The sequence below is a fragment of the Chiloscyllium punctatum genome, chromosome 1, assembly GCF_047496795.1.
Source record: "Chiloscyllium punctatum isolate Juve2018m chromosome 1, sChiPun1.3, whole genome shotgun sequence".
Lineage (NCBI taxonomy): Eukaryota > Metazoa > Chordata > Chondrichthyes > Orectolobiformes > Hemiscylliidae > Chiloscyllium > Chiloscyllium punctatum.
The window spans coordinates 106538736-106563741 of NC_092739.1; the positions used below are offsets into that span (position 1 = coordinate 106538736).

A 25006-nucleotide genomic window follows, 5' to 3' on the forward strand; every position below is an offset into this window, starting at 1 on the left:
GAGTTGAGGTAGCATTCTGTTGTAGCAGCATGTTGAGATATAAAGTCATATTCCCCCTTTCCAGACATTAAAATTAGTGAATGACTTTCAGTTACACGTTGGTATTAAATATAGAAGCCTTGTGTTTAGAGAAAGCAATGTACGCCAGTGGGAGAAACAGCATACAAGATGTCAGTGTTGTTTACCATATTGAATAATGGGAATAAAAATGTTGTGATCGTCAGTGAGTGTGCTAACAATTTACCAAGAGGATCAGAGTTAGAAGGAGATATGAAAAATAGCTTGTCCTACTGAATGATGGAAGATGACAGATTCGTCCCAACCTGTAATTTGTGGCATTTTACGGGAATTCGCTCATGTTTATCATGTGGAAAAAAACGAGTTATATTTTAAGCTGACAATGATGTACCCCATTCAGATGCTGAATTGGTATCAGGCTGTTCTGACAATGAAATAGTGTGTGTGCCAATTAAACTTGGGATGTAAAGTAGAACAGAATCAATAGAATGTCAGAATGGAGATTCATGAATTCCTTGGTGATGAATGATTGGAGTCTGAGCATGTGGATTCCATATCTGACTCAGTTGTTGCAGGGACATGTGTTGCTGCATTCAGTTTTGATGTCATTATACGTGAGGCTTCTGGAAAGTGAAGAAAGCTTTACATTCATAATCAAATTGAGTGATGTGATATCAGACCAAGATGAAATGAGATACACTGTGATATGAGTTTTGAAAATTCTGTAAGTGTTTATGTTGTATTGACACATTCTGTCAATCCTCAAGCAAAGAAGATAACTGCAGAGAGAACTGAGAAAATAGTATAAAGACGAATTCATGTTCATACTAGGTTAATATTATCAGCATTGATTGGTGCTTGGCTGCAGGGACAGCTATACTTTTCATTCAGGTGTGGATCATGATGCCATGTGCCCCGACTGTAGGATCTTTGACTCTGATAGGATAATTCTTGAAGAGTTTGAAAACATTGTGATTCCAATTGGACCAGCTGCAAATATGTGAAATATAGATCCATACTGAAGAATGTATGTGTAATTTACCGAGTATTAACAACAGCATTCATCTTTCAAAGACCATCTACCCTTTTTGCTGCCTTGGATCATAAAAGACCCATCTCACCTCTGTTAAAATCCCTTCCAACTTCTTTCCTTCCCCCACCTTACCTCAGTTCCAATCTTCCAGATCAGCACTGTCCCCATGACCTGTCCTACCTGCCAATCTCCCTTCCCACCTATCCGCTCCACCCTCTCCTCTGACCTATCACCTCCATGCCCATCACCATTCACCTATTGTACTCTTTGCTATCTACCCCCACCCTCCTCTCTGACCTATCACCTCCATCCTCACCCCCATTCACCTCTTGTAATCTTTGCCAACATTTCCCTAGCCCCATCTCACCTATTTATCTCTCCACCCTGGAGGCTGTGCTTTTCCAGCACCACTCTGATCTAAACTCCAATTTCTTCTGTTAAACACACATCGCAATAACTTCAAGAACAACTTTGCCCCACTATTATTAGATTTCTGAATAGACCTAACAGATTTCAACTCAAAGTTGATCTTGTTTTTTCTCTACTTTCTTTGCAGCCAAAACTATACATTTCTCTCTCTGTTCCATTGCTCTTTGATCTTTGTACGGTATATTATCGCCCAATAGTTTTCTTTGGAAGTATTTCCAAAGAAGCCTGTTGGACTACAACCTGGTGTTTTATGATTTTTAACTTTGTCCATCCCAGTCTAACACCGGCACATCCACATCTTTGTATGGTATGATCTGCGTGTTCTGAATACAAAACAAAACGTTTCAGTGTACCTAAGTACATATGAAAATAATCAATCAAATGAAATCAAAAATTACCTGAAGCATGAGACCATGTTGGAATTGATGAATTGGTTGAAATGCCTGGAATCTCAGTTGATCCATTGGAGGATGTGCTGTGTGTTGTATTTGTGGAAGGAGTTTGAAGTGTTGAAAATTCAGGTGACTCTGACGATGCCGTTAGTGTTTGTGATGAAACATGTGGAGATGTTGTGAAGCCACCTGTGTGAATGAAGAGACAGACCTATTTGCTGGATTGTCTTATTTCAACAGTTATTATAGCCATGGTATTGAAAAGAATTTGACGAAGTTAATGTTTAAAGTAAATGTATGGTTGTGTTGCTTTTATCAAATGGCTGAATATCCCATTCAGACAGAAGGAGTTGAGGTAGCATTTTGTTGTAGCAGAGTGTTGAGATAGAATGACATTTCCCCCTTTTTCATACATTAAAATAAGTGATTGACGCTCAGTTACACCTTGGTACTAAAGTTCTGGAAGCCCTGTTTTTAGAGAAAGCAATGAACGCCAGTGGGAGAAACAGCATACAAGACGTTAGTGTTGTTTACCATATCGAATAATGGGAATAAATATGTTGTGATTGTTAGTGAGTGTGCTAACAATTTACCAAGAGGTTCAGAATTAGAAGGAGACATGAAAATAGCTTGTCCTACTCAATGATGGAAGATGACTGGAATGTCCCAACCTGTAATTTGTGGCATTTTACAGGAATTCACTCATGTTTATCATGTGGAAAAAAACGAGTTATATTTTAAGCTGACAATGATGTACCCCATTCAGATGCCGAAATGGTAGCAGGCTGTTCTGAGAATGAAATAGTGTGTGTGCCAATTAAACTTGGGATGTAAAGTAGAACAGAATCAATAGAATGTCAGAATGGAGATTCATGAATTCCTTGGTGATGAATGATTGGAGTCTGAGCATGAGGATTCCATACCTGACTCAGTTGTTGCAGGGACATGAAGAATGCTTTACATTCAGAATCAAACTGTGTGGTGTGATTTCAAAGCAAATTGAAAGTGGTGCCAAAACCTGATGTGAATTTTGAAGATGCATAGAATGTTAGTCACGTAATTATGCATCCTGACAAACCTAAAGCAATGGAGATATTTGCAGAAAGATCTGACGCTTAATAAAGAAATCATATTAATATTGTCAGCACTGATTTGTGCTTGCCTGATGTTACTGCTCTTCTTTCTTTTTGAGATCGTAAAAATGCCGCTGATGTGTGCCCTGACTGTAGGATCTTTGATCCTGATCCTATAATTGTTGAAGAAGTTGAAAGCATTGCATTTTCCTTTCAACCAGCTGCAGATATATCTAATGTAGATAAATATTGAAGTATGAATTGTGTAATGTACCAAATATTTACAATGGCAATCACCAAGAGAAGGTATAAATGACCTGCAGCATGGGTGAGTGTCTGAATTGATGAATATGGTGAAACAGTTGGAATCACCGTTGATTGAATGGAGGATGTGGTGTGTATAGTATTTGTAGAAATAAGTTTAAGTGTTGAAGATTCTACTGATTCGGATCCTGCATTGGGGTGTGTGATGAAATTTCTGGATTTGTTGTGAAGCCAGCTGTATGGATGAAAAGGAAGAATCATTTGCTCAACGCGTTAATTCGACAGTCATTAACCATGCCATTTAAAAAACTTCAATTATAGTGATGATATGATGTGAACCTATGATAGAGTTACTTTGATGAAATAACTGAAATCCATTCAATGAATTGAATTAAATTGAATTGAATTTATTGTCAAGTGTACTGAGGCACAGTGAAAAGCTCTGTCTTGCGAGCAGTACGGACAGATCACAAAGTAGCATTGATAAGTAAATAATAGGTAAACAGCGGCAAAAACAAAAACACAGTTACAGGCAAATGTTCAGTGTTTGTGAGTCCATTCTGTATTCTAACAACAGTCGGGTAAAAACTGTTTCAAAACTGGCTGGTGCCTGTGTTCAGACTTCAGTGGTAGAGGTTGTAGAAAAACATTGCTGGGTGGGATGGATCTTTGATTTACATCCAGACAGAATGGTCTCGATGGGGTACCTATAAAAGTTGGCAAGGGTATTTGCCTTCATGCCAAATTTCCTCAGCTGCCTTAGGAAGAAGAGACATTGTTGGGCTTTTGTAACTAGTGCGTCCACACGAGTAGCCCAAGCAAGCTTGTTATGGATGACCACTCCCACGACACTCTCCACTCGTTCCACCTCTGTGCTGCTAATGTGTAGGGGGGCATGAGTAACATCCTGCCGAAAGTCAGTAATGAGTTCCTTGGTTTTGCTGGCACTGAGAGCCAGGTTGTTCTCAGTGCACAATTTTTTCAGGTCTTCCCCTCCTGTCTGTAATCTGTTCTGTCAGCATCTGAGATTTGCCTGACTATGATGGTGTCATCAGTGAACTTGTATATGACATTAGTCTGTTATGGGTAGACAGTGAGTACAGTAGGAGGCCGAGTACACACCCCTGGCTAGCTCCAGTGTTGACTGTTAGTGAGGATGAAATATTGTCCCCAGTCTTCACTGATTGTGGCCTGTGGGTCAGGAAACTGAGCATCCAGTTTCAGAGAGTGGGGCTTCAGACTGAAGAAGTTGTAGTATTCTGTTGTAACAGCTTGTTGAGATGTGATGGCACTCTGTTTTATTCAGTAAAATATGCTAATTGCTTTCAGTGACATTTTGGTATTAAAAGGAAGGAAGACGTTTTGAGAGAAAGTAATTCCTGTTGGAGAGACCGTAGAGATTGGAGACAAATGTCGGGTGGTGTTTACCGTATGGATTGTAAGGATTAAAAATGTTGTTGTCACTGGGGAGTGTGTTTTCAGTTTACAAAGAGCATTGGAATGAGACGTGCAAAATGCAATTTTATAATACATAATGGAAGATAATACCTGAATGTGTAATTTGTAATTTAGTGCAGGAGATAGCTAATGACAACCAGATGGCAAAGGCAATTGAGGTGCTTACATGGTGGAATAGTCGATGATTGAAGTTTGAGCATAAGGATTCCATACCTATCTCAGTTATTGCAGGGAAATTTGTTGCTGCAGTCAGTTTTAATGTCATTACAGTTGACACTTATGTGAAGTGAAGAATGCTTTGATGTGAAATAAGAGCAAACTGAAACTCATTCTGAAAACTAATGTGAATGTGAAGGATGCTGTTGGTGTTGTAGTTAAGCATTCTGTCTATTCTGAAGTAAGAAGATTAATGCAGCAAGAACTGATAAAATACTACAGTCAAGAAATTTTGTTAATATTGGGTTAATATTTATCAGCTGTAATTATAACCTGGGGTACTTTCCTTTTTGAGATTGTTATGGATCAGTGTGCCCTGACTGTGTGATCTTTGTATCTGACACTATCATTGCTTTTGAAGTTAAAAATAGTTTAGTTGCCATTGAACCAACTAAAGTTTTTTACCCAATATTTATATTTATCTTTGAAAGATTGTGGATTACCTGAAGCATGAGTCTGTGTATGATTTGAGGAATAGGTTGAACCCATTGGAATCTCCATTGATCCATTGGAGGATGTATTGGGCATAGTATTTTGGAAGGAGTTGGGAGTGTTGGAGATTCTCCTGATTCTGATACTGCTGTTAGGTTTTGTGATGAAACTTCAGTATTTGTCAGGCCAGCTGTATGATTGAAGAGAAGAATCATTTGCTGCATAATCTTGTTTGAACAGTAATTACAACCAGGAGAAAATGAGGACTGCAGATGCTGGAGATCAGAGTCGAAAATTGTGGTGCTGGAAATGCACAGCTGGTCAGGCAGCATCTGAGGAGCAGCAGAATGGATGTTTTGGGCAAAAGCCCTTCATCAGGAAAGGGAGTGGGGGAAAGGGACTGAGCGATAAATAGAGGGGCGGGGGGGTTGGGGCTGGTGGGAAGGTAGCTGGGAAGGCAGTACGTAGATGCAGGGGTGTGGTGATGGTGATAGGTCAGAGTGGAGGGTGGATCAGATAGGTGGGAAGGAAGCTGGACAAGTTGGACAGTTCAAGATGGCAGTATCGAGTTGGAGGGTTGGATCTGGGATAAGTTGGGACGAGCGGAGATGAGGAAACTGATGAAATCGATGTTGATGCCATGTGGTTGAAGCGTTCCAAAGTGGAAGATGAGACGTTCTTCCTCCAGGCATTGGGTGACTAGGATTTGGCAGTGGAAGAGGCCCAGGACTTGCACGTCCTTGGCGGAATGGGAGGGGGAATTGAAGTAGTCGGCTACAGGGCGGTGGGGTTGTTTAGTGCGTACGTCCAGTTGATTTCACCAGTGCCATACCTAATTATAACCACGCCATTGAAAAGAATTCAGAGATGTTAATGTTTAATGGGAATGTTTGGTTGTATTATTTTGATCAAATGACTGTATATCCCATTCAAATGAACGAAGTCGAGGTAGCATTGTGTTGGAGCAGCGTGTCGACAGGTAACGATAGTTCTGCCTTATTTAGATATTAATGCCTAGGGTGGAAGCTTAGTGCTAGAACAAACAGAGTTGTTATCACTAGTTTGTTGCCTGTGCCACATGCTAGCGAGGCGAGGAATAGGAACAGAGAGGAGTTGAACACGCGGCTACAGGGATGATGCAGGAGGGAGGGTTCTGGATATCTGGATGATTGGGGCTTATTCTGGGGTAAGTAGGATCTCTGCAAACAGGATGGTCTACACCTGAACCTGAAAGGTACCAATATTCTGGGGGGCAAATTTGCTAATGCTGGTCGGGAGGGTTTGAACTAATTCAGTAGGGGGGTGGGAACCTAAATTGTAGTTCCAGTGTCCAGGAGGTTGAGAATAGTGAGGTCAGAAATGAGGTTTCAAGGTTGCAAGAGTTCACCGGCAAGCAGGAAGGTGGTTTGAAGTGTGTCTACTTCAACACCAGGAGCATTTGGAATAAGTTGGGTGAACTTGCAGCATGGACTGGTATCTAGGACTTCGATGTTGTGGCCATTTCAGAGAAATGGATAGAGCAGGGGCAGGAATGCTTGTTGCAGGTTCCAGGATCGAGATGTTTCAGTAAGAGTAGAGAAGATGGTAAAAGAAGGGGAGGTGTGGCATTGTTCATCAAGGACAGTATTACGGTGGCAGAAAGGACGTTTGAAGACTCATCTACTGAGGTAGCATGGGCTGAGGTTAGAAACAAGAAAGGAGAGGTTACCCTGTTGGGAGTTTTCTGTAGGCCTCCGAATAGTTCTAGCAAAGATCATTCTGGACAGGAGTGAGAGTAACAGTGTAGTTCTTATGGGGACTTTAACTTTCCAAATATTTCCAAATTTCCTGCCATTTATTTGTTGTCAATTATGGAGAAGAATGATGTTGAGAGAAAGCAGGACCTGTCGTATGGAGGATGTTGAATGCAATGTTGAAAACTTATTTTCCATTTCGAAGAACAGAATGAAAGATTTAGCTTGTTGGAGAGTGAACTCCATATTTATGAAGGAAGGAAGAATTTGGAGGACGGTACTTGAATGAGTATTTGATAAGAGGCGCGTGTTGACAGAAATTTGTCCATGTATGTAACTTGCGAGGGTTTTGGAAAAAAATGATGTTGGTGAATTGTTGAAGGAAAGAGGAAAGCTCCCTATGTTTGTTCATTAGAAGGTCTTCTACCTTTGAGCCAGTTCTGTATCCAAATGGCTAGTTCTCCCTGTATTCCATGAGGTCTAACCTTGCTAATCAGCTTCCCATGGGGGACCTTGTCAAACGCCTTACTGAAGTCCATATAGATCACATCTACTGCTCTGCCCTCATCAATCCTCTTTATTACTTCTTCAAAAAAAGTCAATCAAGTTTGTGAGACATGATTTCCCACTCACAAAGCCATGTTGACTATCCCGAATCAGTCCTTGCCTTTCCAAATACATGTACATCCTGTCCCTCAGGATTCCCCTCAACAACTTGCCCACCACCGAGGTCAGGCTCACTAGTCTATAGTTCCCTGGCTTGTCCTTACCACCCTTCTTAAACGTGGCACCACGTTTGCCAACTTCCAGTCTTCCGGCACTTCACCTATGACTATCAATGATACAAATATCTCAGCAAGATGCCCAGCAATTACTTCTCTAGCTTCCCACAGAGTTCTCAGGTACACCTGATCAGGTCCTGGGGATTTATTCATGTTTATGTGTTTCAAGACATCCAGCACTTCTTCCTTTGTAATCTGGACATTTTGCAAGATGTCACCATCTATTTCCCGACAGTCTATATCGTCCATATCCTTTTCCACATTAAATACTGATGCAAAATACTCATTTAGTATCTCCCCCATTTTCTGCGGCTTCACCCAGAGGCTGCCTTCTGATCTTTGAGGGGCCCTATTCTCTCCCAAGTTTACCTATTGTCCTTAATGTATTTGTAAAAACCCTTTGGATTCTCCTTAATTCTATTTGCCAAAGCTATCTCATGTCCCCTTTTTGCCCTCTTGATTTCCCTCTGAAGTATATTCCTACTTCCTTTATACTCTTCTAAGGAGTCACTCGATGTATCCTGTCTATACCTTACATATGCTTCCTTCTTTTTCTGTACCAAACCCTCAATTTCTTTAGTCATCCAGCATTCCCTATACCTACCAGCCTTTCCTTTCACCCTGACAGGAATATACTTTTTCTGGATTCTCGTTATCTCACTTCTAAAGGCTTCCCATTTTCCAGCCGTCCCTTTACCTGCAAACACCTGCCTCCAATCAGCTTTTGAAGGCTCTTGCTGAATACCATCAAAATTGGCCTTTTACAAATTTAGAACTTCAACTTTTAGATCTGGTCTATCCTTTTACTGCGCTACTTTAAAACTAATAGAATTATGGTCACTGACTCCAAAGTGTTCCCCGACTGACACCACAGTCACTTGCCATGCCTTATTTCCCAACAGTAGGTCAACTTTTGAACCTTCTTTAGTAGGTACATCCACATACTGAATCAAAAAATTGTCTTGTACGCACTTAACAAATTCCTCTCCATCTAACCCTTTAACGCTATGGTCGTCCCAGTCAGATTGGAAAGTTAAAATCCCCGAAAATAACCACCCTATTATTCTTACAGATAGTTGTGGTTCTGTTCGCCAAGCTGGGAATTTGTCTTGCAAACATTTCGTCCCCTGTCTAGGTGACATCCTCAGTGCTTGAGAGCCTCCTGTGAAGCTTCACAGGAGGCTCCCAAGCACTGAGGATGTCACCTAGACAGGGGCCGTAATGTTTGCAGGACAAATTCCCAGCTTGGCGAACAGAACCACAACAACGAGCACCCGAGCTACAAATCTTCTCCCAAACTTTGAACACCTATGGGCGAGATTCTTACAGATAGCTGAGATCTCCTTACAAGTTTGTTTCTCAATTTCCCTCTGACTATAGGGGGGTCTATAATACAATCCCAATAAGGTGATCATCTCTTTCTTATTTCTCAGTTCCACCCAAATAACTTCCCTGGATGTATTTCCGGGAATATCCTCCCTCAGCACAGCTGTGTTGCTATCCCTTATCAAAAATGCAACTCCCCCTCCTCTCTTGCCTCAGTTTCTATCCTTCCTGTAGCATTTGTATCCTGGAACATTAATCTGCCAGTCACTCTCATCCCTGAGCCAGGTTTCCATAATTGCTATGATATCCCAATCCCATGTTCCTAACCATGCCCTGATTTCATCTGCCTTCCCTGTTAGGCCCCTTGCATTGAAATAAATGCAGGTTAATTTATTAGTGCTACCTTGTCCCTGCCTGCCCTGACTGTTTGACTCGCTTCTGTTCTCAACTGTACCAGTCTCAGATTGATCACTTTCCTCTGTATCAAGATGTTGGTGAATTGTTGAAGGAAAGAGGAAAACTCTCTATGTTGTTCATTAGAAGGAGTATTGTAAAGATTGATGAATACCGACCTGTATATTCTGGAGTTGGAGTTATGTGGGATGATATTGAGTCTGTTGTTTGCTCTGATGTTATGGTTGCTGATTCGGATGTTGTACTTTGCAATGTAGATGAAATTGTTGTGATTTCCGTTGACCTACCTGTAGTCGTGGAAGGTAACGTAATTTGAGGAATGTGTGTGAATGCGGTCAGTTTCGAAGAACAGGATCAACGATTTAGCTTGTTGGTGAGTGAGCTCCATATTTATAAAGGAAGGAAGAATTTGGAGGACGGTACTTGAATGAGTGTTTGATAAGAGGTGCGGGTTGACAGAAATTTGTCCATGTATGTAATTTGCTAGGGTTTTGGAAAAAAATGATGTTGGTGAATTGTTGAAGGAAAGAAGAAAGCTCCCTATGTTTGTTCGTTAGAAGGAGTTCTGCAAAGATTGATGAATATATATTCTGGTGTTTCAGTTATGTGGGATGAGATTGAGTCTGTTGTTTGTTCTGCTGCTGTTGTTGCTGGTTCAAATAGTGTACTTTGTGATGTAGATGAAATTGTTGTAATTTCCATTGACCCACCTTTAGATGTGGAAGGTAACGTAACCAGAAGAATGTGTATGAATGTTGTCAGCGGATTACAGTGATGTACAGGATGAAAGTAATAAGACTAAACTGGCAGGCGTGATTGTCTGACTTGTAATCCAGGAGGAATCAGATTGGACCTGTGTTGTCCCATTGGATGCTTATGGATGAACAGAGTTAAATTTTAGAGATACGGATGATTTTGTTTCTGTAGAAAAGGAGAGAGATGAAATTTCTGACACTGTGTTTAAGGTAACTGGACGAATGATGTTGAATCATCTTTTGCTTGACGATCTTAATACACCAGGATTATGAAGTCTCTCTCTGAATGCAAAGATTCAGAGATTGAAAGAAAAATCAATGATTGCAACATTTACAATTGTTAGGATTAAAAACATCAAACGACAGCAGATTTCATGATTTCTGCTGAATTTGACAATGTTTTGGCATTTCTGACTGATGTGAAATGTAAAATTGGTGAACAATTTCCTGGCAAGTCTTGGTTGTTAATAATACAGAAGAAACATTTTGAGAGAATACAATGCTTGTCACATGGACAATGTGGTAAAATAGTTTCCCACATGGAAGACAGTAATGAAAGTTTTGTTGGAGATGAGCTAAAAATATATTAGATTAGATTAGATTACTTACAGTGTGGAAACAGGCCCTTCGGCCCAACAAGTCCACACCGCCCCGCCGAAGTGCAACCCACCCATACCCCTACATTTACCGCTTACCTAACACGATGGGCAATTTAGCATGGCCAATTCACCTGACCTGCACATCTTTGGACTGTGGAAGGAAACCGGAGCACCCGGAGGAAACCCACGCAGATACAGGGAGAATACGCAAACTCCACACAGTCAGTCGCCTGAGGCGGGAACTGAAACCAGGTTTCTGGCGCTGTGAGGCAGCAGTGCGAACCACTGTATGTAGAAAGAAAGAATTTGGAGCAAAGTATGTTAATGTATATTTCATAAGAGATAATGGTTGACAGAAGCTTGTCCAAGTGTGCACATTGTAAGCGCTTTGGAAAATGGATGTTGGTGAGTTGTTGAAGGAAAGAGGAAGGCTTCCTATGGTCAGGTGTCCGGTGGAGTCGTGTAAAGATTGATGAATACCTACCAGTATATTCTGGAGATGTAGTCTTGTGGGATGATATTGAGATTGTTGTTTGCTCTGATGGTGTGGTTGCTGACTCAAATGGTGTACTTGATAATGTAGATGAAATTGTTGTTATTTCCTTTGACCCACCTGTAAACATGGAAGATAACATAATTTGAAGAATATGTGTGAATTCGGATGATAATTATAGTGATGTTTCGGACGAAGTTAATGTACTTACCTGCCAAAGGTGATGGTGTCTGACTTGACGATCGGGAAAAAATAGAGCGAAACTCTGTTGTTCCATTGGAGGCTGATGAAGAAACAGATTTAAATTTTAGAGATGCATATGATTCAGTTCCTGTCGATATAGAGTTGAAATATCTACACTTGTGCTTAAGTTAGTTGTATGAATTATGTAGAATCATCCTTTGGTGAGTGTGTTAATGGAAATACCTCTCTCTGAAAGCAGAAAATCAGAGGTTGAATGATAAATCAGTGACTGCAACATTTATGATGGGGTTTCGATGGAAAGCAGCAAATGACTGTGGATCCCTTAAACCCATCTGAAATTTTGCTAAAGTTGCAGTTGAATTTGACAATGTGACAGCCGTTCTGAATGATATGAAATGTAAAATTGATGAATATTTTGCTGCCATTTCTTTGTTGTCAATTATGGAGAAAAATGATGTTGAGAGAAAGGAGGGTCTGTCTTATGGACGATGTCGAACGCAAAGTTGAAAAATTATTTCCCATTTCGAAGAACAGAATGAAAGATTTAGCTTGTTGGAGAGTGATCTCCACATTTATGAAGGAAGGAAGAATTTGGAGGAAGGTACTTGAATGAGTATTTAATCAGAGATGCTGGTTGACAGGAATTTGTCCAAGTATGTACGTTGGGAGTGTTTTGAAAAAAAGATGTCAGTGATTTGTTGCAGGAAAGTGGAAAGGTTCTTCCGCTTGTTCATCAGAAGGAGTACTTGTACAGATTGATGAATACTGACCTGTATACTCTGGAGTTGCAGTTATATGGGATGATGTTGATTCTGTTGTTTGCTCTGACGTTATGGTTGCTGATTCGGATGTTATACTTTGTGGTGTAGATGAAATTGTTGTGATTTCCGTTGACCCACCTGTAGTCATGGAAGATAATGTAATTTGAGGAATGTGTGTGAATGCGGTCAGTTGATTACAGTGATGTTCAGATGAATGTGATGTACTTACCTGCCAAAGGTGAAGGTGTCTGACTTGACGACTGGGAAGAAATGGAGGAAACCTCTGTTGTCCCACTGGAGGCTGATGAAGAAACAGATTTAAAGTTTAGAGATGTATCTGATTCCATCCCTATAGAGATAGAGATGAAATATCTACACTTGTGGTTAAGTTAGTTGTATGAATTATGTAGAATCATGTCTTGGTGAGTGCGTTTATGGAAATACCTCTGTGAAAGCGGAAAATCAGAGGTTAAATGATAAAACAGTGACTGCAACATTTATGATGGGGTTTAGATGGAAAGCAGCAAATGACTGTAGATCCCTTAAACTCAGCTGAAATTTTGCTAAAGATGCCGTTGATTTTGACAATGTGACAGCCGTTCTGAATGATATGAAATGTAAAATTGATGAATATTTTGCTGTCATTTCTTTGTTGTCAATTATGGAGTAAAATGATGTTGAGAGAAAGGAGGGCCTGTCTTAGGGACGATGTCGAACGCAATGTTGGAAACTTATGCCCCATTTTGAAGAACAGAATGAAAGATTTAGCTTGTTGGAGAGTGATCTCCACATTTATGAAGGAAGGAAGAATTTGGAGGAAAGTACATGAATGAGTATTTAATCAGAGATGCTGGTTGACAGGAATTTGTCCAAGTCTGTACTTTGGGAGTGTTTTGACAAAAAAGATGTCAGGGATTTGTTGCAGGAAAGTGGAAAGCTTCTTCCGCTTGTTCATTAGAAGGAGAACTTGTAAAGATTGATGAATACCGACCTGTATACTCTGGAGTTGCAGTTATATGGGATGATGTTGACTCTGTTGTTTGCTCTGATGTTATGGTTGCTGATTCGGATGTTGTACTTTGTGGTGTAGATGAAATTGTTGTGATTTCCGTTGACCCACCTGTAGTCGTGGAAGATAACGTAGTTTGAGGAATGTGTGTGAATGCGGTCAGTTGATTACAGTGATGTTCAGATGAATGTGATGTACGAACCTGCCAAAGGTGATGGTGTCTGACTTGACGACTGGGAAGAAATGGAGTAAACCTCTGTTGTCCCACTGGAGGCTGATGAAGAAACAGATTTAAAGTTTAGAGATGTATCTGATTCCATCCCTATATAGATAGAGATGAAATATCTACACTTGTGGTTAAATTAGTTGTATGAATAATGTAGAATCATGCCTTGGTGAGTGCGTTTATGGAAATACCTCTTTGTGAAAGCGGAAAATCAGAGGTTAAATGATAAAACAGTGACCGCAACATTTATGATGGGTTTTAGATGGAAAGCAGCAAATGACTGTGGATCCCTTAAACTCAGCTGAAATTTTGCTAAAGTTGCAGTTGAATTTGACAATGTGACAGCCGTTCTGAATGATATGAAATGTAAAATTGATGAATATTTTGCTGTCATTTCTTTGTTGTCAATTATGGAGTAAAATGATGTTGAGAGAAAGGAGGGTCTGTCTTAGGGACGATGTCGAACGCAATGTTGGAAACTTATGTCCCATTTCGAAGAACAGAATGAAAGATTTAGCTTGTTGGAGAGTGATCTCCACATTTATGAAGGAAGGACGAATTTGGAGGAAGGTACTTGAATGTGTATATAATCAGATAAGCTGTTTGACAGGAATTTGTCCAAGTATGTACTTTGGGAGTGTTTTGACAAAAAAGATGTCAGTGATTTGTTGCAGGAAAGTGGAAAGGTTCTTCCGCTTGTTCATTAGAAGTAGTACTTGTAAAGATTGATGAATACTGACCTGTATACTCTGGAGTTGCAGTTATATGGGATGATGTTGACTCTGTTGTTTGCTCTGATGTTATGGTTGCTGATTCGGATGTTATACTTTGTGATGTAGATGAAATTGTTGTGATTTCCGTTGACCTACCTGTAGTCGTGGAAGATAACGTAATTTGAGGAATGTGTGTGAATGCGGTCAGTTGATTACAGTGATGTTCAGATGAATGTGATGTACTTACCTGCCAAAGGTGATGGTGTCTGACTTGACGACTGGGAAGAAATGGAGTAAACCTCTGTTGTCCCACTGGAGGCTGATGAAGAAACAGATTTAAAGTTTAGAGATGTATCTGATTCCATGCCGAAAGAAATCGAGATGAAATATCTACACTTGTGGTTAAGTTAGTTGTATGAATTATGTAGAATCATGCTTTGGTGAGTGTCTTGAAATACCTCTTTCTGAAAGCAGAAAATCAGAGGTTGAATGATAAAACAGTGACTGCAACATTTATGATGGGGTTTAGATGGAAAGCAGCAAATGACTGTGGATCCCTTAAACCCATCTGAAATTGTGGTAAAGTTGCAGTTGAATTTGACAATGTGACAGCCGTTCTGAATGATATGAAATGTAAAATTGATGAATATTTTGCTGCCATTTCTTTGTTGTCAATTATGGAGAAAAGTGATGTTGAGAGAAAGGAGGGCCTGTCATAGGGACGATGTCGAACGCAATGTTGGAAACTTATGTCCCATTTTGAAGAACAGAACGAAAGATTTAGCTTGTTGGAGAGTGATCTCCACATTTATGAAGGAAGGAAGAATTTGGAGGAAGGTCCTTGAATGAGTATTTAATCAGAGAAGCTGTTTGACAGGAATTTGTCCAAGTATGTACTTTGGGAGTGTTTTGACAAAAAGTTGTCAGTGATTTGTTGCAGGAAAGTGGAAAGGTTCTTCCGCTTGTTCGTTAGAAGGAGTACTTGTAAAGATTGATGAATACTGACCTGTATACTCTGGAGTTGCAGTTATATGGGATGATGTTGACTCTGTTGTTTGCTCTGATGTTATGGTTGCTGATTCGGATGTTATACTTTGTGGTGTAGATGAAATTGTTGTGATTTCCGTTGCCCCACCTGTAGTCGTGGAAGATAACGTAATTTGAGGAATGTGTGTGAATGCGGTCAGTTGATTACAGTGATGTTCAGATGAATGTGATGTACTTACCTGCCAAAGGTGATGGTGTCTGACTTGACGACTGGGAAGAAATGGAGTAAACCTCTGTTGTCCCACTGGAGGCTGATGAAGAAACAGATTTAAAGTTTAGAGATGTATCTGATTCCATCCCTATAGAGATAGAGATGAAATATCTACATTTGTGGTTAAGTTAGTTGTATGAATAATGTAGAATCATGCCTTGGTGAGTGCGTTTATGGAAATACCTCTTTGTGAAAGCGGAAAATCAGAGGTTAAATGATACAACAGTGACCCCAACATTTATGATGGGGTTTAGATGGAAAGCAGTAAATGACTGGATCCCTTAAACTCAGCTGAAATTTTGCTAAAGTTGCAGTTGAATTTGACAATGTGACAGCCGTTCTGAATGATATGAAATGTAAAATTGATGAATATTTTGCTGTCATTTCTTTGTTGTCAATTATGGAGTAAAATGATGTTGAGAGAAAGGACGGTCTGTCTTAGGGACGATGTCGAACGCAATATTGGAAACTTATGTCCCATTTCGAAGAACAGAATGAAAGTTTTAGCTTGTTGGAGAGTGATCTCCACATTTATGAAGGAAGGAAGAATTTGGAGGAAGGTACTTGAATGTGTATATAATCAGAGATGCTGGTTGACAGGAATTTGTCCAAGTATGTACTTTGGGAGTGTTTTGACAAAAAAGATGTCAGTGATTTGTTGCAGGAAAGTGGAAAGGTTCTTCCGCTTGTTCATTAGAAGGAGTACTTGTAAAGATTGATGAATACTGACCTGTATACTCTGGAGTTGCAGTTATATGGGATGATGTTGACTCTGTTGTTTGCTCTGATGTTATGGTTGCTGATTCGGATGTTATACTTTGTGGTGTAGATGAAATTGTTGTGATTTCCGATGACCCACCTGTAGTCATGGAAGATAACGTAATTTGAGGAATGTGTGTGAATGCGGTCAGTTGATTACAGTGATGTTCAGATGAATGTGATGTACTTACCTGCCAAAGGTGATGGTGTCTGACTTGACGACTGGGAAGAAATGGAGTAAACCTCTGTTGTCCCACTGGAGGCTGATGAAGAAACAGATTTAAAGTTTAGAGATGTATCTGATTCCATGCCGAAAGAAATCGAGATAAAATATCTACACTTGTGGTTAAGTTAGTTGTATGAATTATGTAGAATCATGCTTTGGTGAGTGTCTTGAAATACCTCTTTCTGAAAGCAGAAAATCAGAGGTTGAATGATAAAACAGTGACTGCAACATTTATGATGGGGTTTAGATGGAAAGCAGCAAATGACTGTGGATCCCTTAAACCCATCTGAAATTGTGGTAAAGTTGCAGTTGAATTTGACAATGTGACAGCCGTTCTGAATGATATGAAATGTAAAATTGATGAATATTTTGCTGCCATTTCTTTGTTGTCAATTATGGAGAAAAGTGATGTTGAGAGAAAGGAGGGCCTGTCATAGGGACGATGTCGAACGCAATGTTGGAAACTTATGTCCCATTTTGAAGAACAGAACGAAAGATTTAGCTTGTTGGAGAGTGATCTCCACATTTATGAAGGAAGGAAGAATTTGGAGGAAGGTCCTTGAATGAGTATTTAATCAGAGAAGCTGTTTGACAGGAATTTGTCCAAGTATGTACTTTGGGAGTGTTTTGACAAAAAGTTGTCAGTGATTTGTTGCAGGAAAGTGGAAAGGTTCTTCCGCTTGTTCGTTAGAAGGAGTACTTGTAAAGATTGATGAATACTGACCTGTATACTCTGGAGTTGCAGTTATATGGGATGATGTTGACTCTGTTGTTTGCTCTGATGTTATGGTTGCTGATTCGGATGTTATACTTTGTGGTGTAGATGAAATTGTTGTGATTTCCGTTGCCCCACCTGTAGTCGTGGAAGATAACGTAATTTGAGGAATGTGTGTGAATGCGGTCAGTTGATTACAGTGATGTTCAGATGAATGTGATGTACTTACCTGCCAAAGGTGATGGTGTCTGACTTGACGACTGGGAAGAAATGGAGTAAACCTCTGTTGTCCCACTGGAGGCTGATGAAGAAACAGATTTAAAGTTTAGAGATGTATCTGATTCCATCCCTATAGAGATAGAGATGAAATATCTACACTTGTGGTTAAGTTAGTTGTATGAATTATGTAGAATCATGCTTTGGTGAGTGCGTTTATGGAAATACCTCTTTGTGAAAGCGGAAAATCAGAGGTTGAATGATACAACAGTGACCCCAACATTTATGATGGGGTTTAGATGGAAAGCAGCAAATGACTGGATCCCTTAAACTCAGCTGAAATTTTGCTAAAGTTGCAGTTGAATTTGACAATGTGACAGCCGTTCTGAATGATATGAAATGTAAAATTGATGAATATTTTGCTGCCATTTCTTTGTTGTCAATTATGGAGAAAAATGATGTTGAGAGAAAGGAGGGTCTGTCTTATGGACGATGTCGAACGCAATGTTGGAAACTTATGTCCCATTTCGAAGAACAGAATGAAAGATTTAGCTTGTTGGAGAGTGATCTCCACATTTATGAAGGAAGGAAGAATTTGGAGGAAGGTACTTGAATGTGTATATAATCAGATAAGCTGTTTGACAGGAATTTGTCCAAGTATGTACGTTGGGAGTGTTTTGACAAAAAAGATGTCAGTGATTTGTTGCAGGAAAGTGGAAAGGTTCTTCCGCTTGTTCATTAGAAGTAGTACTTGTAAAGATTGATGAATACTGACCTGTATACTCTGGAGTTGCAGTTATATGGGATGATGTTGATTCTGTTGTTTGCTCTGACGTTATGGTTGCTGATTCGGATGTTATACTTTGTGGTGTAGATGAAATTGTTGTGATTTCCGTTGACCCACCTGTAGTCATGGAAGATAATGTAATTTGAGGAATGTGTGTGAATGCGGTCAGTTGATTACAGTGATGTTCAGATGAATGTGATGTAATTACCTGCCAAAGGTGAAGGTGTCTGACTTGACGACTGGGAAGAAATGGAGGAAACCTCTGTTGTCCCACTGGAGGCTGATGAAGAAACAGATTTAAAGTTTAGAGATGTATCTGATTCCATCCCTACAGAGATAGAGATGAAATATCTACACTTGTGGTTAAGTTAGTTGTATGAATTATGTAGAATCATGTCTTGGTGAGTGCGTTTATGGAAATACCTCTGTGAAAGCGGAAAATCAGAGGTTAAATGATAAAACAGTGACTGCAACATTTATGATGGGGTTTAGATGGAAAGCTGCAAATGACTGTAGATCCCTTAAACTCAGCTGAAATTTTGCTAAAGATGCCGTTGATTTTGACAATGTGACAGCCGTTCTGAATGATATGAAATGTAAAATTGATGAATATTTTGCTGTCATTTCTTTGTTGTCAATTATGGAGTAAAATGATGTTGAGAGAAAGGAGGGCCTGTTTTAGGGACGCTGTCGAACGCAATGTTGGAAACTTATGTCCCATTTTGAAGAACAGAATGAAAGATTTAGCTTGTTGGAGAGTGATCTCCACATTTATGAAGGAAGGAAGAATTTGGAGGAAAGTACATGAATGAGTATTTAATCAGAGATGCTGGTTGACAGGAATTTGTCCAAGTCTGTACTTTGGGAGTGTTTTGACAAAAAAGATGTCAGGGATTTGTTGCAGGAAAGTGGAAAGCTTCTTCCGCTTGTTCATTAGAAGGAGAACTTGTAAAGATTGATGAATACCGACCTGTATACTCTGGAGTTGCAGTTATATGGGATGATGTTGACTCTGTTGTTTGCTCTGATGTTATGGTTGCTGATTCGGATGTTGTACTTTGTGGTGTAGATGAAATTGTTGTGATTTCCGTTGACCCACCTGTAGTCGTGGAAGATAACGTAGTTTGAGGAATGTGTGTGAATGCGGTCAGTTGATTACAGTGATGTTCAGATGAATGTGATGTACGAACCTGCCAAAGGTGATGGTGTCTGACTTGACGACTGGGAAGAAATGGAGTAAACCTCTGTTGTCCCACTGGAGGCTGATGAAGAAACAGATTTAAAGTTTAGAGATGTATCTGATTCCATCCCTATAGAGATAGAGATGAAATATCTACACTTGTGGTTAAGTTAGTTGTATGAATAATGTAGAATCATGCCTTGGTGAGTGCGTTTATGGAAATACCTCTTTGTGAAAGCGGAAAAACAGAGGTTAAATTATAAAACAGTGACCGCAACATTTATGATGGGTTTTAGATGGAAAGCAGCAAATGACTGTGGATCCCTTAAACTCAGCTGAAATTTTGCTAAAGTTGCAGTTGAATTTGACAATGTGACAGCCGTTCTGAATGATATGAAATGTAAAATTGATGAATATTTTGCTGTCATTTCTTTGTTGTCAATTATGGAGTAAAATGATGTTGAGAGAAAGGAGGGTCTGTCTTAGGGACGATGTCGAACGCAATGTTGGAAACTTATGTCCCATTTCGAAGAACAGAATGAAAGATTTAGCTTGTTGGAGAGTGATCTCCACATTTATGAAGGAAGGAAGAATTTGGAGGAAGGTACTTGAATGTGTATATAATCAGATAAGCTGTTTGACAGGAATTTGTCCAAGTATGTACTTTGGGAGTGTTTTGACAAAAAAGATGTCAGTGATTTGTTGCAGGAAAGTGGAAAGGTTCTTCCGCTTGTTCATTAGAAGTAGTACTTGTAAAGATTGATGAATACTGACCTGTATACTCTGGAGTTGCAGTTATATGGGATGATGTTGACTCTGTTGTTTGCTCTGATGTTATGGTTGCTGATTCGGATGTTATACTTTGTGATGTAGATGAAATTGTTGTGATTTCCGTTGACCTACCTGTAGTCGTGGAAGATAACGTAATTTGAGGAATGTGTGTGAATGCGGTCAGTTGATTACAGTGATGTTCAGATGAATGTGATGTACTTACCTGCCAAAGGTGATGGTGTCTGACTTGACGACTGGGAAGAAATGGAGTAAACCTCTGTTGTCCCACTGGAGGCTGATGAAGAAACAGATTTAAAGTTTAGAGATGTATCTGATTCCATGCCGAAAGAAATCGAGATGAAATATCTACACTTGTGGTTAAGTTAGTTGTATGAATTATGTAGAATCATGCTTTGGTGAGTGTCTTGAAATACCTCTTTCTGAAAGCAGAAAATCAGAGGTTGAATGATAAAACAGTGACTGCAACATTTATGATGGGGTTTAGATGGAAAGCAGCAAATGACTGTGGATCCCTTAAACCCATCTGAAATTGTGGTAAAGTTGCAGTTGAATTTGACAATGTGACAGCCGTTCTGAATGATATGAAATGTAAAATTGATGAATATTTTGCTGCCATTTCTTTGTTGTCAATTATGGAGAAAAGTGATGTTGAGAGAAAGGAGGGCCTGTCATAGGGACGATGTCGAACGCAATGTTGGAAACTTATGTCCCATTTTGAAGAACAGAACGAAAGATTTAGCTTGTTGGAGAGTGATCTCCACATTTATGAAGGAAGGAAGAATTTGGAGGAAGGTCCTTGAATGAGTATTTAATCAGAGAAGCTGTTTGACAGGAATTTGTCCAAGTATGTACTTTGGGAGTGTTTTGACAAAAAGTTGTCAGTGATTTGTTGCAGGAAAGTGGAAAGGTTCTTCCGCTTGTTCGTTAGAAGGAGTACTTGTAAAGATTGATGAATACTGACCTGTATACTCTGGAGTTGCAGTTATATGGGATGATGTTGACTCTGTTGTTTGCTCTGATGTTATGGTTGCTGATTCGGATGTTATACTTTGTGGTGTAGATGCAATTGTTGTGATTTCCGTTGCCCCACCTGTAGTCGTGGAAGATAACGTAATTTGAGGAATGTGTGTGAATGCGGTCAGTTGATTACAGTGATGTTCAGATGAATGTGATGTACTTACCTGCCAAAGGTGATGGTGTCTGACTTGACGACTGGGAAGAAATGGAGTAAACCTCTGTTGTCCCACTGGAGGCTGATGAAGAAACAGATTTAAAGTTTAGAGATGTATCTGATTCCATCCCTATAGAGATAGAGATGAAATATCTACACTTGTGGTTAAGTTAGTTGTATGAATAATGTAGAATCATGCCTTGGTGAGTGCGTTTATGGAAATACCTCTTTGTGAAAGCGGAAAATCAGAGGTTAAATGATACAACAGTGACCCCAACATTTATGATGGGGTTTAGATGGAAAGCAGCAAATGACTGGATCCCTTAAACTCAGCTGAAATTTTGCTAAAGTTGCAGTTGAATTTGACAATGTGACAGCCGTGCTGACTGATATGAAATGTAAAATTGATGAATATTTTGCTGTCATTTCTTTGTTGTCAATTATGGAGTAAAATGATGTTGAGAGAAAGGACGGTCTGTCTTAGGGACGATGTCGAACGCAATATTGGAAACTTATGTCCCATTTCGAAGAACAGAATGAAAGTTTTAGCTTGTTGGAGAGTGATCTCCACATTTATGAAGGAAGGAAGAATTTGGAGGAAGGTACTTGAATGTGTATATAATCAGAGATGCTGGTTGACAGGAATTTGTCCAAGTATGTACTTTGGGAGTGTTTTGACAAAAAAGATGTCAGTGATTTGTTGCAGGAAAGTGGAAAGGTTCTTCCGCTTGTTCATTAGAAGGAGTACTTGTAAAGATTGATGAATACTGACCTGTATACTCTGGAGTTGCAGTTATATGGGATGATGTTGACTCTGTTGTTTGCTCTGATGTTATGGTTGCTGATTCGGATGTTATACTTTGTGGTGTAGATGAAATTGTTGTGATTTCCGATGACCCACCTGTAGTCATGGAAGATAACGTAATTTGAGGAATGTGTGTGAATGCGGTCAGTTGATTACAGTGATGTTCAGATGAATGTGATGTACTTACCTGGCAAAGGTGATGGTGTCTGACTTGACGACTGGGAAGAAATGGAGTAAACCTCTGTTGTCCCACTGGAGGCTGATGAAGAAACAGATTTAAAGTTTAGAGATGTATCTGATTCCATGCCGAAAGAAATCGAGATGAAATATCTACACTTGTGGTTAAGTTAGTTGTATGAATTATGTAGAATCATGCTTTGGTGAGTGTCTTGAAATACCTCTTTCTGAAAGCAGAAAATCAGAGGTTGAATGATAAAACAGTGACTGCAACATTTATGATGGGGTTTAGATGGAAAGCAGCAAATGACTGTGGATCCCTTAAACCCATCTGAAATTGTGGTAAAGTTGCAGTTGAATTTGACAATGTGACAGCCGTTCTGAATGATATGAAATGTAAAATTGATGAATATTTTGCTGCCATTTCTTTGTTGTCAATTATGGAGAAAAGTGATGTTGAGAGAAAGGAGGGCCTGTCATAGGGACGATGTCGAACGCAATGTTGGAAACTTATGTCCCATTTTGAAGAACAGAACGAAAGATTTAGCTTGTTGGAGAGTGATCTCCACATTTATGAAGGAAGGAAGAATTTGGAGGAAGGTCCTTGAATGAGTATTTAATCAGAGAAGCTGTTTGACAGGAATTTGTCCAAGTATGTACTTTGGGAGTGTTTTGACAAAAAGTTGTCAGTGATTTGTTGCAGGAAAGTGGAAAGGTTCTTCCGCTTGTTCGTTAGAAGGAGTACTTGTAAAGATTGATGAATACTGACCTGTATACTCTGGAGTTGCAGTTATATGGGATGATGTTGACTCTGTTGTTTGCTCTGATGTTATGGTTGCTGATTCGGATGTTATACTTTGTGGTGTAGATGAAATTGTTGTGATTTCCGTTGCCCCACCTGTAGTCGTGGAAGATAACGTAATTTGAGGAATGTGTGTGAATGCGGTCAGTTGATTACAGTGATGTTCAGATGAATGTGATGTACTTACCTGGCAAAGGTGATGGTGTCTGACTTGACGACTGGGAAGAAATGGAGTAAACCTCTGTTGTCCCACTGGAGGCTGATGAAGAAACAGATTTAAAGTTTAGAGATGTATCTGATTCCATCCCTATAGAGATAGAGATGAAATATCTACACTTGTGGTTAAGTTAGTTGTATGAATAATGTAGAATCATGCCTTGGTGAGTGCGTTTATGGAAATACCTCTTTGTGAAAGCGGAAAATCAGAGGTTAAATGATACAACAGTGACCCCAACATTTATGATGGGGTTTAGATGGAAAGCAGCAAATGACTGGATCCCTTAAACTCAGCTGAAATTTTGCTAAAGTTGCAGTTGAATTTGACAATGTGACAGCCGTTCTGAATGATATGAAATGTAAAATTGATGAATATTTTGCTGTCATTTCTTTGTTGTCAATTATGGAGTAAAATGATGTTGAGAGAAAGGACGGTCTGTCTTAGGGACGATGTCGAACGCAATATTGGAAACTTATGTCCCATTTCGAAGAACAGAATGAAAGTTTTAGCTTGTTGGAGAGTGATCTCCACATTTATGAAGGAAGGAAGAATTTGGAGGAAGGTACTTGAATGTGTATATAATCAGAGATGCTGGTTGACAGGAATTTGTCCAAGTATGTACTTTGGGAGTGTTTTGACAAAAAAGATGTCAGTGATTTGTTGCAGGAAAGTGGAAAGGTTCTTCCGCTTGTTCATTAGAAGGAGTACTTGTAAAGATTGATGAATACTGACCTGTATACTCTGGAGTTGCAGTTATATGGGATGATGTTGACTCTGTTGTTTGCTCTGATGTTATGGTTGCTGATTCGGATGTTATACTTTGTGGTGTAGATGAAATTGTTGTGATTTCCGATGACCCACCTGTAGTCATGGAAGATAACGTAATTTGAGGAATGTGTGTGAATGCGGTCAGTTGATTACAGTGATGTTCAGATGAATGTGATGTACTTACCTGCCAAAGGTGATGGTGTCTGACTTGACGACTGGGAAGAAATGGAGTAAACCTCTGTTGTCCCACTGGAGGCTGATGAAGAAACAGATTTAAAGTTTAGAGATGTATCTGATTCCATGCCGAAAGAAATCGAGATGAAATATCTACACTTGTGGTTAAGTTAGTTGTATGAATTATGTAGAATCATGCTTTGGTGAGTGTCTTGAAATACCTCTTTCTGAAAGCAGAAAATCAGGGGTTGAATTATAAAACAGTGACTGCAACATTTATGATGGGGTTTAGATGGAAAGCAGCAAATGACTGTGGATCCCTTAAACTCAGCTGAAATTGTGCTAAAGTTGCAGTTGAATTTGACAATGTGACAGCCGTTCTGAATGATATGAAAGGTAAAATTGATGAATATTTTGCTGTCATTTCTTTGTTGTCAATTATGGAGAAAAATGATGTTGAGAGAAAGGAGGGCCTGTCTTAGGGACGATGTCGAACGCAACGTTGGAAACTTATGTCCCATTTTGAAGAACAGAATGAAAGATTTAGCTTGATTGAGAGTGATCTCCACATTTATGAAGGAAGGAAGAATTTGGAGGAAGGTACTTGAATGAGTATTTAATCAGAGAAG

At 39.6% G+C, this 25006-nt stretch overlaps 1 protein-coding gene across 1 annotated transcript in view; it reads right to left on the reverse strand.

The window, feature by feature from the left end:
* Positions 1-522: 522 nt before the first annotated feature.
* Positions 523-25006, reverse strand: part of LOC140479505 (uncharacterized) — a 34312-nt gene continuing 9828 nt past the window's right edge. The window contains exons 18-46 of the mRNA XM_072573335.1: positions 24388-24459; positions 24168-24296; positions 23402-23477; positions 23186-23314; positions 22427-22498; positions 22207-22335; positions 21449-21516; positions 21225-21353; positions 20466-20537; positions 20246-20374; positions 19482-19553; positions 19262-19390; positions 18500-18571; positions 18280-18408; positions 17518-17589; positions 17298-17426; positions 16539-16610; positions 16319-16447; positions 15557-15628; positions 15337-15465; positions 14578-14649; positions 14358-14486; positions 13594-13665; positions 13374-13502; positions 12612-12683; positions 12392-12520; positions 11629-11700; positions 11409-11537; positions 523-641 (exon numbers count right to left, since the gene is read on the reverse strand). Coding sequence (XP_072429436.1) covers positions 523-641; positions 11409-11537; positions 11629-11700; positions 12392-12520; positions 12612-12683; positions 13374-13502; positions 13594-13665; positions 14358-14486; positions 14578-14649; positions 15337-15465; positions 15557-15628; positions 16319-16447; positions 16539-16610; positions 17298-17426; positions 17518-17589; positions 18280-18408; positions 18500-18571; positions 19262-19390; positions 19482-19553; positions 20246-20374; positions 20466-20537; positions 21225-21353; positions 21449-21516; positions 22207-22335; positions 22427-22498; positions 23186-23314; positions 23402-23477; positions 24168-24296; positions 24388-24459 — 2933 coding nt within the window. The remainder of the gene's footprint in view (positions 642-11408; positions 11538-11628; positions 11701-12391; positions 12521-12611; positions 12684-13373; positions 13503-13593; positions 13666-14357; positions 14487-14577; positions 14650-15336; positions 15466-15556; positions 15629-16318; positions 16448-16538; positions 16611-17297; positions 17427-17517; positions 17590-18279; positions 18409-18499; positions 18572-19261; positions 19391-19481; positions 19554-20245; positions 20375-20465; positions 20538-21224; positions 21354-21448; positions 21517-22206; positions 22336-22426; positions 22499-23185; positions 23315-23401; positions 23478-24167; positions 24297-24387; positions 24460-25006) is intronic.